The 13856-nt window shown below is 58.2% G+C and overlaps 1 protein-coding gene across 2 annotated transcripts; it reads left to right on the top strand.

Moving 5' to 3' along the window:
- The first annotated feature begins 8395 nt into the window (after window positions 1-8395).
- On the top strand, window positions 8396-13310 carry BTBD17 (BTB domain containing 17). 2 transcript variants are annotated; one of them, XM_070483547.1, is made up of 3 exons: window positions 8396-8575; window positions 10171-10501; window positions 11976-13308. In XM_070483547.1, exons 1-3 carry the CDS (start codon window positions 8491-8493, stop codon window positions 13048-13050), a joined length of 1491 nt encoding a protein of 496 aa, XP_070339648.1. In that variant the 5' UTR covers window positions 8396-8490; the 3' UTR covers window positions 13051-13308. The 2 variants fall into 2 exon arrangements, with proteins under 2 accessions (XP_070339648.1, XP_014695194.2); XM_014839708.3 differs by having other exon boundaries at window positions 8404-8575; window positions 10225-10501; window positions 11976-13310.
- Window positions 13311-13856: the final 546 nt, after the last annotated feature.

Raw genomic sequence — 13856 nt, 5'->3', positions numbered from 1 at the left:
TGGGGTGGGGGGCACTTTAGGGAAAGACAGAAGGATTCAGGGAGCTAACTCTGCAGGCACCAAAGAGAAGAGGGCACGTCTGCAAGGAGAGCTGGGTAGAGGAGCGGCCGCTGTGGGCAGGGCCCAGATCTGGAGAGAGGCCGCATGGGCCGGTTTGCAGAGTCAGTCCTGCAGCTGAAGAGGGCGGTGGGACGAGGAGGAGGCTACCTGGGGGGCTGCTGGCCTGGAAGAATGGTGGAAGCTGTGCACAGTGGTGGCGGTGACCACCGGGGAAGCTGCCCAGGCTGCCAGCAGTGCTGGGAAACCAAGACCCAGTGGCTGCCCACAAGCTGCTGTTTTCCTGGCGCTGGTGAAGTGGGCCATCTCTCCGGGAATATCAGTCACGGCAAATAAACACCAGCCGGTGCGGCGAGCACTCTGGGGAGGCTGGAATCTGCACCTGGCTGGCTGCCCCCGACCCTGGGGACAGCTGACCACTGGGACAGTGTGTGAAATGACTCCGGAGGAGAGCTGAGGCCCAGCCTGGAATTGCTTTCTACCCCTGCCCTCTGGGAACGTAGCTGAGCTGGCTTCAGAGCTCCCTAAGTCGGATCCCACCACTGGGGCTGGAGCCACCTCAACCTCACCCCCATCCCCGCCTCCATCCCCGCCCTGGGCACTCACAGCCAGGCCTTGCTGCTCCCTGGTGACCAGCCCTGACTCTGCTGGCCTCTGAGAGTCCACTGGCTTTGGCCAGGTCCCGGGGGTGGCACAGTGGGACTAGAGCAGGCACTACTCACTCAGGTCCCCAGGCAGAGCGTCCGGGACACCAGCCCCAGAGAGCGCAAGTAGCACCAATAGGTCCCCAGGCTGCCACCTCCCTGCACCTCGAGGCTATGGGTTGAAAAGGCCACATGTGAGGGCTCTACCAACATTTACTGCACACCGACTCCGTCCCTACACTTGTCATCCTCATGGCAGCGCCACAAGCTGACTCTGGTTACCTCCATTCCACACCAGAGGGGACTGAGGCCACAGAGCTAGCATGTGGCAGTTGGAATTCGAACTCAGGTTTGTCCCTCCCCGAGAGCTGTTTGCTTGTCACTCCCTCACACAATCTTCTCTGGAAGAACAGGAGCGAGGCAGGGAGAGGCCACAGTGAGCTCAGGCTTCACGGAGGAGGGGATGTGGATCAGACGGACAGCACTCAGACAGGGAAGGGCATTCCAGTCAGGGGAACAGCATGATGGAGGGTGCTGAGGCAGGAAAGTGGGGGTGCGGCCATGATGGGACAGCCTGGTGCGGGGGAAGCTTTCCACAGTGTGTGAGTTACTTCAGGGAGATCCCTTCTTGGTTATCATTAGCACATCCCGAGTACGTGGGGCGGGAACGTACTCTCAGTGTTGGAGGGCACCCTAGCTCAGGAAGGAGATGTAGGGGAGACTGCGGTCTCGGCAGGGCTGCCCCTCCAAGGTGAGTATTATGCGGTCCAGTGTCTGATCGCCCGCTCTGGAGGTTCGGGGACTCCTCAGCCCACCCCGAGCTGGCAAGAGCTTTCTGTTGCTTTTACTGCACTCTCTAGTCCTTGCCCACCAGGGATCGGCTTCCCAGAAAAGGCAGCGTGGGGTTGTGGAAAGAAAGCGGAGCAGAAAAGCGCCATTTGAATCCTGGCTCTGCCCGTCCCGGCCATGAGACCTCAGACAAGTCACTCAGGTTATGAACATTCTTACCTCCAGCAGGAAGTAATTCCCCTCTCTGGGAACTGTTCCTGCCTGTGAGCTCAGCAGACTTGCTCTCAAGGAACAGTGGAGATTCCAGATCCCCAGAGCAAATAAAACGGAGCGTGGCAGGTCATCGGTCTCAAAGGCCGTGCAGGGCGAGATTCCTCTTCCCCACTCCAAGACTCTCACACATCACACACATGCATGCACACACGTCCATGCACACACACACCCATGCACACACATGCATACAGCCCATGCACACACACGCCCATGCACACATGCATACAGCCCATGCACACACACGCCCATGCACACATGCATACAGTCCATGCACACACACACCCATGCACACACATGCATACAGCCCATGCACACACACGCCCATGCACACATGCATACAGTCCATGCACACACATGCATACAGTCCATGCACACACACGCCCATGCACACACACGCCCATGCACACACACGCCCATGCACACATGCATACAGTCCATGCACACACACGCCCATGCACACACATGCATACAGTCCATGCACACACACGCCCATGCACACACATGCATACAGTCCATGCACACACACGCCCATGCACACACATGCATACAGCCCATGCACACACACGCCCATGCACACACACGCCCATGCACACATGCATACAGCCCATGCACACACACGCCCATGCACACATGCATACAGTCCATGCACACACACGCTCATGCACACACATGCATACAGTCCATGCACACACACGCCCATGCACACACATGCACACACGTCCATGCACACACACGCCCATGCACACACATGCATACAGCCCATGCACACACACGCCCATGCACACACATGCACACACGTCCATGCACACACACGCCCATGCACACACATGCATACAGCCCATGCACACACACGCCCATGCACACACATGCACACACGTCCATGCACACACACGCCCATGCACACACATGCACACACGTCCATGCACACACACGCCCATGCACACACATGCATACAGTCCATGCACACACACGCCCATGCACACACATGCATACAGTCCATGCACACACACGCATACAGCCCATGCACACACATGCATACAGTCCATGCACACACACGCTCATGCACACACATGCATACACACACGTCCATGCACACACACACCCATGCACACACATGCATACAGCCCATGCACACACACGCCCATGCACACACATGCACACACGTCCATGCACACACACGCCCATGCACACACATGCATACAGTCCATGCACACACACGCCCATGCACACACATGCATACAGCCCATGCACACACACGCCCATGCACACACATGCATACAGTCCATGCACACACACACCCATGCACACACATGCATACAGCCCATGCACACACACGCCCATGCACACACACGCCCATGCACACATGCATACAGCCCATGCACACACACGCCCATGCACACATGCATACAGTCCATGCACACACACGCTCATGCACACACATGCATACAGTCCATGCACACACACGCCCATGCACACACATGCACACACGTCCATGCACACACACGCCCATGCACACACATGCATACAGCCCATGCACACACACGCCCATGCACACACATGCACACACGTCCATGCACACACACGCCCATGCACACACATGCATACAGTCCATGCACACACACGCCCATGCACACACATGCATACAGTCCATGCACACACACGCATACAGCCCATGCACACACATGCATACAGTCCATGCACACACACGCCCATGCACACACATGCATACACACACGTCCATGCACACACACGCCCACGCACACACACGCTCATGCACACACATGCATACACACACGTCCATGCACACACACACCCATGCACACACATGCATACAGCCCATGCACACACACGCCCATGCACACACATGCACACACGTCCATGCACACACACGCCCATGCACACACATGCATACAGTCCATGCACACACACGCCCATGCACACACATGCATACAGTCCATGCACACACACACCCATGCACACACATGCATACAGCCCATGCACACACACACTCATGCACACACATGCATACAGTCCATGCACACACACGCCCATGCACACACATGCATACAGTCCATGCACACACACACCCATGCACACACATGCATACAGCCCATGCACACACACACTCATGCACACACATGCATACAGTCCATGCACACACACGCCCATGCACACACACGCCCATGCACACATGCATACAGTCCATGCACACACACGCCCATGCACACACACATGCATACAGTCCATGCACACACACGCCCATGCACACATGCATACAGTCCATGCACACACACGCCCATGCACACACATGCATACAGTCCATGCACACACACGCCCATGCACACATGCATGCACACACGTCCATGCACACACACACCCATGCACACATGCATACAGTCCATGCACACACACACTCATGCACACACATGCATACAGTCCATGCACACACACGCCCATGCACACATGCATACAGTCCATGCACACACACGCTCATGCACACACATGCATACAGTCCATGCACACACACGCCCATGCACACACACATGCATACAGTCCATGCACACACACGCCCATGCACACACATGCATACAGTCCATGCACACACACGCCCATGCACACACATGCATACAGTCCATGCACACACACGCCCATGCACACACATGCATACAGTCCATGCACACACACGCCCATGCACACACACATGCATACAGTCCATGCACACACACGCCCATGCACACATGCATACAGTCCATGCACACACACGCCCATGCACACACATGCATACAGTCCATGCACACACACGCCCATGCACACATGCATGCACACACGTCCATGCACACACACACCCATGCACACACATGCATACAGTCCATGCACACACATGCATACAGTCCATGCACACACACGCCCATGCACACACACACCCATGCACACACATGCATACAGTCCATGCACACACACACCCATGCACACATGCATACAGTCCATGCACACACACACCCATGCACACACATGCATACAGTCCATGCACACACATGCATACAGTCCATGCACACACACGCCCATGCACACACATGCATACAGTCCATGCACACACACACCCATGCACACACATGCATACAGTCCATGCACACACACACCCATGCACACACATGCATACAGTCCATGCACACACACACTCATGCACACACATGCATACAGTCCATGCACACACACGCCCATGCACACACATGCATACAGTCCATGCACACACACACTCATGCACACACATGCATACAGTCCATGCACACACACACTCATGCACACACATGCATACAGTCCATGCACACACACGCCCATGCACACATGCATACAGTCCATGCACACACATGCATACAGTCCATGCACACACACACTCATGCACACACATGCACACACGTCCATGCACACACACGCCCATGCACACACATGCATACAGTCCATGCACACACACGCCCATGCACACATGCATACAGTCCATGCACACACACGCCCATGCACACACATGCATACAGTCCATGCACACACATGCATACAGTCCATGCACACACACGCCCATGCACACACATGCATACAGTCCATGCACACACACACTCATGCACACACATGCATACAGTCCATGCACACACACACTCATGCACACACATGCATACAGTCCATGCACACACACGCCCATGCACACATGCATACAGTCCATGCACACACATGCATACAGTCCATGCACACACACACTCATGCACACACATGCACACACGTCCATGCACACACACGCCCATGCACACACATGCATACAGTCCATGCACACACACGCCCATGCACACACATGCATACAGTCCATGCACACACACGCTCATGCACACACATGCATACAGTCCATGCACACACACGCTCATGCACACACATGCATACACGTCCATGCACACACACGCCCATGCACACATGCATACAGTCCATGCACACACACGCCCATGCACACACATGCATACAGTCCATGCACACACACGCTCATGCACACACATGCATACAGTCCATGCACACACACGCCCATGCACACACATGCATACAGTCCATGCACACACACGCTCATGCACACACATGCATACAGTCCATGCACACACACGCCCATGCACACATGCATACAGTCCATGCACACACACGCCCATGCACACACACATGCATACAGTCCATGCACACACACGTCCATGCACACACACATGCATACAGTCCATGCACACACACGCTCATGCACACACATGCATACAGTCTATGCACACACACGCCCATGCACACACATGCATACAGTCCATGCACACACACGCCCATGCACACACACATGCATACAGTCCATGCACACACACGCCCATGCACACACACATGCATACAGTCCATGCACACACACGCCCATGCACACACACATGCATACAGTCCATGCACACACACGCTCATGCACACACATGCATACAGTCTATGCACACACACGCCCATGCACACACATGCATACAGTCCATGCACACACACGCCCATGCACACACACATGCATACACGCTCATGCACACACACACACGCACACGCTTCAGCAATCCTTGGACTAAGAAAATGAGAACAGACAATGCCTGTTTTTGGAAAGCCAGTTTCTAAATCGTTAGAGGAGGTTCAGGGATAACGGACATTGGAAATAGCAGGGGTTGGGGCCTCTCAGAGATGGGGAGTCAGAGGTGACCCCCCTGGGTCTTCTTGGTAACCTGGGGCCTCCCGAATCCCTGCACACTTGAAATGCCACCCGTCTAACTCTAGTGGGGAGATCTTAGCTTGGGGTGGACAGGACAGTTGTTCAGGATGCTCAGAAAATATTCGTGCCCTGGCTCCCAGGTGGACCATGGCAGATTCCAGTGCAGGTGGCTACACTTCTAGGAAGACTGAGGCAGAGTCTCAGGAGGCTGGAGTTGAGAAGCTTGTGTACCAAAAGACTGTTTTCTGAGTAGCGCATTCTCTTGTCATCATCTCTTTATCATCAATAACATTCCTTTTGAAAAGCGTTATGCTTGAAAGCCAGGACGCCCTCAGAGGCCCAGATCACCCCACCTTCACAGTGAGGCTCCGTCTTGCTGGGCTGGGCTGGGGAGGTGGGGCAGCCCACAGGAAGGGCAGGCGGGCAGCCAGTGGGCGAGGGATGGTGGAGCTGGACAACAGGAGCCAGGAGTGAAGGGCAGGGCAGCCGGGAGGGGTTTCCGCTGGGCTGGACAGCTTCATCTCTGCCAACCCGGACGAGGCAGGTGCCAGACCCAATTCCTGCTCTCTCTGTGGCTCCAGAGAGGGGGTGGAGCTGTCGGGTCTCGCTGCACCAGCTAGGGGCAGAAATCAATGCATCGAGCTGGGCTCTGGGATCCAGAGAGCAGGGGAGGGTGGGCTCTGACCCATCCTGGTCAAGGACTTAGCCTCGGTAGAAACTCAGGAGCCCCCACTTTAGTTCATCAACCTGGAAGAAGTCCCTCCCAGAAGATCTGGGCCAGGCCCCTCTCACTCTCGGTAAAGGTGAGGCCTCAACTGCACCCACCCACACCCCCTCCCCCTGGGCTCTAGACCCCACCCTCCTCTCTCTGTTCCCTCGGTTTCAGAACACTCCTCTGCACTAACTCAACGAGACTGCGACCTAGCTCTCTGCCTTAGTTTCTCCTAGTGTCAAGGTGGGCACCAGGTCTGCTGTGTGTCTCCTTGGAACTCTGGGAAGGGAAAAATTACAGTTGGAAGTTGGAAAGAAGCTATAAAAGCAGCCTTCCAGCGAGGTGAACCTAGAGACCTGAGGCCACTTGAGAAGGGGAATTAAAGGAAGGAAGTGATGCGGCAGCCAGGTGCCCACCTCAGCATCTCCAGTCTCCACCCCCAGGTTTGGGCTGGCTGTGCAGGGGGCTGGGCTGCCTGTTGAGGGCCCATGCAGCAGTGCACTGAGGAGCGTCCATCTGCTCTGTGCCCAGCCCTGCCATCTTGGTTCACTTTGACCCTGGGGCGGGCCGCGGTCACAGTCACCTTGGAGCCTCCCTAAAGGCCTATCACCCTCCGCAGAGCATGCCGGGAACATTCTTTAACAAAGAGCATGAAAACCCCATGTTACCCCACCGGCCCCTATCCAAGACTTTTGCCCTCTTCGCTGGAGAGCCAGCCCACCCCAAAATGGGAGAGGGGGAGGGGTGGGAGCCTAAGCTGCCTCTCCCCTCTCCTCTTCCAGGCCCTTCCTTTGCAGCCGGCTCGCCATGGCACTCCAGCCAGGATGCTGCCAAGCGTGCTCCGTGCCAGGGCGGAGGCTGCGCCTGGGGATTGGGGGAAGGGGGTGGGGACCCTCTGGGCTGGCGCCTGCCAAGGGTCCTGGAGACCCTTGCCTGCCCTTTGGAGGGCCTAAAACTTCCCAGGAGAGGAATGACTAGCTCTGCTGGGTGGTAGGCGATGTGGGGGAGGGTGCCGGATCTGTCCCCCTCGGGGGCCCTCGGGCAGCACAATAGCCCCTGGGGCTGCCACTCTCTGGCTTAAGTGGTTGCCCGGGCAACAGCTGGGGCCAGCTTCCACCAATCCATGGCAGAGGCTTGGTGGGGGGAGGGAAGCCGGCTGGGAAGGGGGGTGCTCTCCCCTTGCTGGATCCTATATAAGGAGGAGAGATGTGAGCGGAGTGGTCTGGGCTTCGCTGTCCTTCCAGCAGACTCGGAGGTGGGGCACAAAGATGCTTAGGCTGGGCTATGCCAAGCCTGGGTCCTGGGGCAGCTTCTGGGCCATCCTGACCTTGGTGGGCCTGGCCACTCGTGCAGGTGAGTGGGCAGTGGGCAGGGTGAGGAGCAGGGAGGAGGGGCAGGGCCTTCCAGCCCCAGCTACACATGGCTGGCAGGAGGCAGTGTCCAGCTGGCCAGGACAGACTTGACTGGATCAAACCGCTCATGGACACTTCTCCCCGGAGGGAGAAGGGCAGCCTGCCTTGGACAGGAGGGGGGTTGGGCCGGCAGGCAGGGGTCTTCATGACAAGAACACCCTTTCACTGTCCATTGTCCTAGGCAGCTGGACCCAGGCAGAAGCCGAATGGGGTGCCATCAGCATTCAGGTCCTTCAAAGTGACAGCTTGGGGAGGCGGGGCTGAGAAAGTGACCACCTGCTCCTCTCGCCCTCCCTTTCTCCCTCTGTCTCCCTCTCTTACACATGCAGATGCTCTGTTCTTGTGTGAGTCTTCTCTCCAAAAGTCCACACGTGCCACAGGCGTGCATGTGTGCATGCATACGTGCATGTATGTGTGTGCATGCATGCGTGTGTGCATGCGTGTGCATGCATGTCAGATATCCCCTTGCCTCCCTCTGTGAGGTTCCTTACACCGTCCTCAGCTTGCGGAAGCTGATGGTAGCATTGTCTGTCACTGAGTTTTCTGTAACTGAGTGCATGTCCCCATCTGACCCTCACGGCGTCCCTGGAAACATGGCAGAAGGACCCAGCCTGGCCAGCCTGGAAGGGGATGCCTACCTCGACATGCAGTGACTGCAAGAGTCCCATTCCAGCACCAGGTGTACTTTCTCTGGTCCCCTCAGGCTGCCGGATGAGTGTGGACTTCTGTCTCACAGATCGGGACTCAGGGGGGCAGCTGGGTCTGGAAACAGCTTCCCTTCCATGCCTGCAGCTTCGGCTCATGCTCCACCCCTCTCTCCTGCCACTCAGTGCTCCAGTCCCCTACTCCGCCCCCTGCTCCCGGCACGCCAAGCTCATCCTCTTCAGCCTTTGCAGGGCTGGTTCTCTGCCTGGATGCTCGTTCTCCGGCTGGTTCCTTGTCACTTCTTCAGGGAACCTGTTCCTGGTTCCTGCACCTAAAGTAGCCTCCACCCCCATTACTGTCACTTCCCTGATTTAGCACAATCTGAAACGACAGTGCTTATTTGTGTACTGCACGTGTCCTTTCAGGAGCATCAGGACCCGGCTTGTTTTGTTCACTGCCATATTCTGAGCTCCTGAGAGAGCGTCTGGCAGGCAGTAGATGCTCAATAAATATTAGTGAAGGCACCACTTCTGACAACTCCTCCAGGGGGTTAGGTAGACGATTCTTCAGGAAGTGAGCAGTGGGGACCAAGAGGTTCCTCAACCCTCAGCCTGGGGATCTGGCATCATGCAGACCAGTTCTAGGCATCCTGTTCCACGCTGGTTCATGACTTCTCCCTGCCAGGAATCCACCCCCTTCCAGGACCATCCTCTCAGGGTCCGCTCAGGGTCAGGTTCACAACCTTCCCCATTGGGACATGCTTGTGTGCACACACACTCATCCACATACTTCATGGGCACAAACAGGTGCGCACACAGCCTCCCCAGGCCCTCCTGCCCTCTGCCCACACCCAAGCACACCCGTCTCCAGCTGGTCCCTCTGTGCCCCTAGATTGCGGCCCTGAGCCTGGGTGTCTTTTCAAGCTGTGCTGTGTTCCTGCTGCAGCCCAGAAAGCTGACGTTGGCGGGGAGGCAGCGGGCACCTCCATCAACCACTCCCAGATGCTGCTCCAACGCTTGCAGGAGCTGCTGAGGCAGGGCAATGCCAGCGACGTGGTTCTGCGGGTGCAGGCTGCAGGCACCGACGAGGTCCGAGTCTTCCACGCCCACCGCCTGCTGCTGGGACTGCACAGCGAGCTGTTCCGGGAGCTGCTGAGTAACCAGAGCGAGGCGGTGCTGGTGGAGCCCCGGGACTGCGCCGCCGTCTTTGACAAGTTCATCAGGTGGGGAGGGGAGAGGCTGGTGGGGGGGGGAGCTTCATCTCTTCCCAAACCCCTGGCTCCTCCACTCCCAAGGTCAGGGAAGCCCTGGCCCCTTAGAGGGCCTGATGTCCATTCTCCGAAGGTCATTAGGATGCTGGTACCACCACCTCCTTCATCCCTTCTCCCACCGTCCTCTGGCAAAAATGCAGCACGACTCCCCTGCCCTTGCCTATAAGCTCTGCGTGGTTGGAGGTCAGTTACCAAATGCTCTCAGAGCTGTTTCCAAATGGCGGCCAGGAGAGCTTTCAAAAACCAGATTCCTGGATTGTCAATTTCAGGTTTGGGGTTGGGCCCAGCAGTTGTTTTTCATTTTAAGGCCTCCACGTGATTTTGATGTCTGTCCTGGTTTTGAACCACAGAGCTAGGGAGCTAAAAAAGTTAGCTAGCCCACCCAGCCCCCCTTCCTGCCAATGCACTGCACAGGGGGCACCATTCACACTGTAGTCTGAGAAAGTAATCCTGTTTTAATGGCTTAGACAAGATGGCTGCAGAATTCCAGTCATCACTTCCAAGCTCCAAGCAACAGGAAGAGGGATAGAACAGAAGGGCAAATGGGTCCCCCCCACCCCAGAGTTCTATTTAACCAGCCTTCCCCCAATCCCATATTGTGCCTCCACTCATATCTCACTGGCTAGATTTAGTCCCATGGCCACATCCGCAATCAGGGAGCCTTGAAAACATCTTTCATTCCCAGAGGCAAACATGGGGCCGCACCGCAGGAGAAAGGGGAGACACAGGTGTCAGGGCAGGTATCTGGCAGTTGCTGCCATTACCCCATTGAGCGTGTACCAGTAGGGACTGGCAGGAAGGGTGAGCAGGGGGACAGCAGAAGACAGAGGCAGAGAGGGAGCCAGCAAGAGTGATAAGGGATAATGAGAGGGGAAGACGGTGAGAAAGATGAGACAGCAAGATAAGGGGAGGGGAGAATGGGATCACCCTGCGTGGACCGCCTACTTTGTGGCAAGGACCGCTCATCCTCCTCCAGCTGTCACAATAACCCTGTTAGTCCCCGTTTCCTAGATGATTAGCTTAAGGTTCAGTGAAGGTGAGCGACTTGTCCATTCTCATAGCAAGGAGGTGTAGGACATGGATCCGAACTCAGGCTGTAAACCCCACAACGGCAGGAGCCGCGTCTGTCTGGTTCCAGCACGCAGCTCGGCACCTCGTGGACGCTCAATAAATACATGCTATTTCCATGTCCCCGCGAGAACGGGACAGAAGAGGATGTGAAGTAGGATAGGCATGGGAGGGTCCTCGAGAGGAAAAGACAGGCAGCCTCGAGGCCGCTCCTCTCTTTGTGCCCCGACCACGAAGCTCTCCACCCAAGGCCAGGTGCCCTCTGGACACAGAAAGCGGCTCTGGGTGGGGTGTGGGTGGGGGGGTGTGGCGAGGCGGCTCCACCCTGACCCCGCCCCACCCTGCGCCTTTCCCTCAGGTACCTCTACTGCGGTGAGCTGACCGTGCTGCTGGCTCAGGCCATCCCCCTGCACAGGCTGGCCACCAAGTACGGCGTGGCGTCCCTGCAGCGGGGCGTGGCCGACTACATGCGCGCGCACCTGGCGGGCGGCGCGGGCCCGGCGGTGGGCTGGTACCACTATGCGGTGAGCACCGGCGACGAGGCCCTGCGCGAGAGCTGCCTGCAGTTCCTGGCCTGGAACCTGTCGGCCGTGGCGGGGAGCGCCGAGTGGGGCGCCGTGAGCCCCGAGCTGCTGGCGCAGCTCCTGCCGCGCTCGGACCTGGTGCTGCAGGACGAGCTGGAGCTGTTCCACGCACTGGAGGCGTGGCTGGGCCGCGCGCAGCCGCCCCCCGCCGTGGCCGAGCGGGCGCTGCGCGCCATCCGCTACCCCATGATCCCGCCGGCGCAGCTGTTCCAGCTGCAGGCGCGCTCGGCCGCCCTAGCGCGCCACGGCGACGCGGTGGCCGACCTCCTGCTGCAGGCCTACCAGTTCCACGCCGCCTCGCCGCTGCACTACGCCAAGTTCTTCGACCTCAATGGCAGCGCCTTCCTGCCCCGCAACTACCTCGCGCCCGCCTGGGGCGCCCCGTGGGTCATCAACAACCCGGCCCGCGACGACCGCAGCACCAGCTTCCAGACGCAGCTGGGCCCGAGCGGCCACGACTCGGGTCGCCGGGTCACCTGGAATGTGCTCTTCTCGCCACGCTGGCTGCCCGTCAGCCTGCGGCCCGTCTACGCGGACGCCGCGGGCACCGCGCTGCCCGCCGCGCGTCCCGAGGATGGCCGGCCGCGGCTCGTGGTCACGCCGGCCAGCAGCGGCGGCGACGCGGCGGGCGTGAGCTTCCAGAAGACGGTGCTGGTGGGGGCGCGCCAGCACGGCCGCCTGCTGGTGCGCCACGCCTACAGCTTCCACCAGAGCAGCGAGGAGGCGGGCGACTTCCTGGCGCACGCAGACCTGCAGCGGCGCAACTCCGAGTACCTGGTGGAGAACGCCCTGCACCTCCACCTCATCGTCAAGCCCGTCTACCACACCCTCATCCGGACCCCCAAGTAGAAGAGGGGGGCCGGGGCGGGGCGGGGGGGAGCTCGGACGCCTCCGGGCTGGGGAATAAAGGTGTGGCATAGATGGCCTGGGAGGAGCCCGTGGAGTAGAGGTGCCTACACTGGCCTCCAGGTTGGCCAGGCACTGGCGACGTCGGAGTTGGGTGGAGTCCAGGCGAGGGGCGCTAGACCAGATGTCTGCTTTCAGGACGCGATTTCGCGGCTGATTTGAAGGCAACGCTCTTGGTTGAATAAAGCGATGCTCGCAGAGACCGGGGGATGACTGAACCACCTAAGGAAGACCAGCCCAAGGACGGTTCCACAGGTCTAGGGGTTCCCCGTCTTTCATTAGGTTTTCTGCGAGGACCCCGACCCCGACGCAGAACAGGGCAGGGAAGAGTACCCAGTGGTCAGCGCTACCCCCGAGCCTGGGAAGCCCCTGGAATCCAGTACCAGGGGGTTCCTCACTTTGAAGCCGAGGGGCTTAGCTCTTAGCTGGGCAGTTTCTGAGCGCCAACTTCCAAGGGGTAACCACCTCATTTGGGTAGTGAGGCTTTCTGCCCTCTGGGCCACCCCAAGTCTCTGACCTCTGCTGTGGGTGGTGGGGGGGGCGGGGTCGTGGGCAGCGTGATGGGGCATGAGTGGACCTTGCCAGCCCCACCCACCGTTCCTGGGGGCGGGGGCTCAGGGTCTAGAGAAAAACCCCTTCCTGCCGGGGTGTGTGGGTTCGTGCTGTGCAACCAGTGTGTGTAGGGGGGGAGTTGGGTTGAATCTTCACAGCCCCCCCCCATATTCCAGACAAAGTCTAGTTTCCAACAC

The sequence above is a fragment of the Equus asinus genome, chromosome 13 (assembly GCF_041296235.1).
Source record: "Equus asinus isolate D_3611 breed Donkey chromosome 13, EquAss-T2T_v2, whole genome shotgun sequence".
Classification (NCBI taxonomy): Eukaryota; Metazoa; Chordata; class Mammalia; order Perissodactyla; family Equidae; genus Equus; species Equus asinus.
Note: the sequence above shows the minus strand (reverse complement) of the source record. Positions and strands in the feature narration are given on the sequence as shown.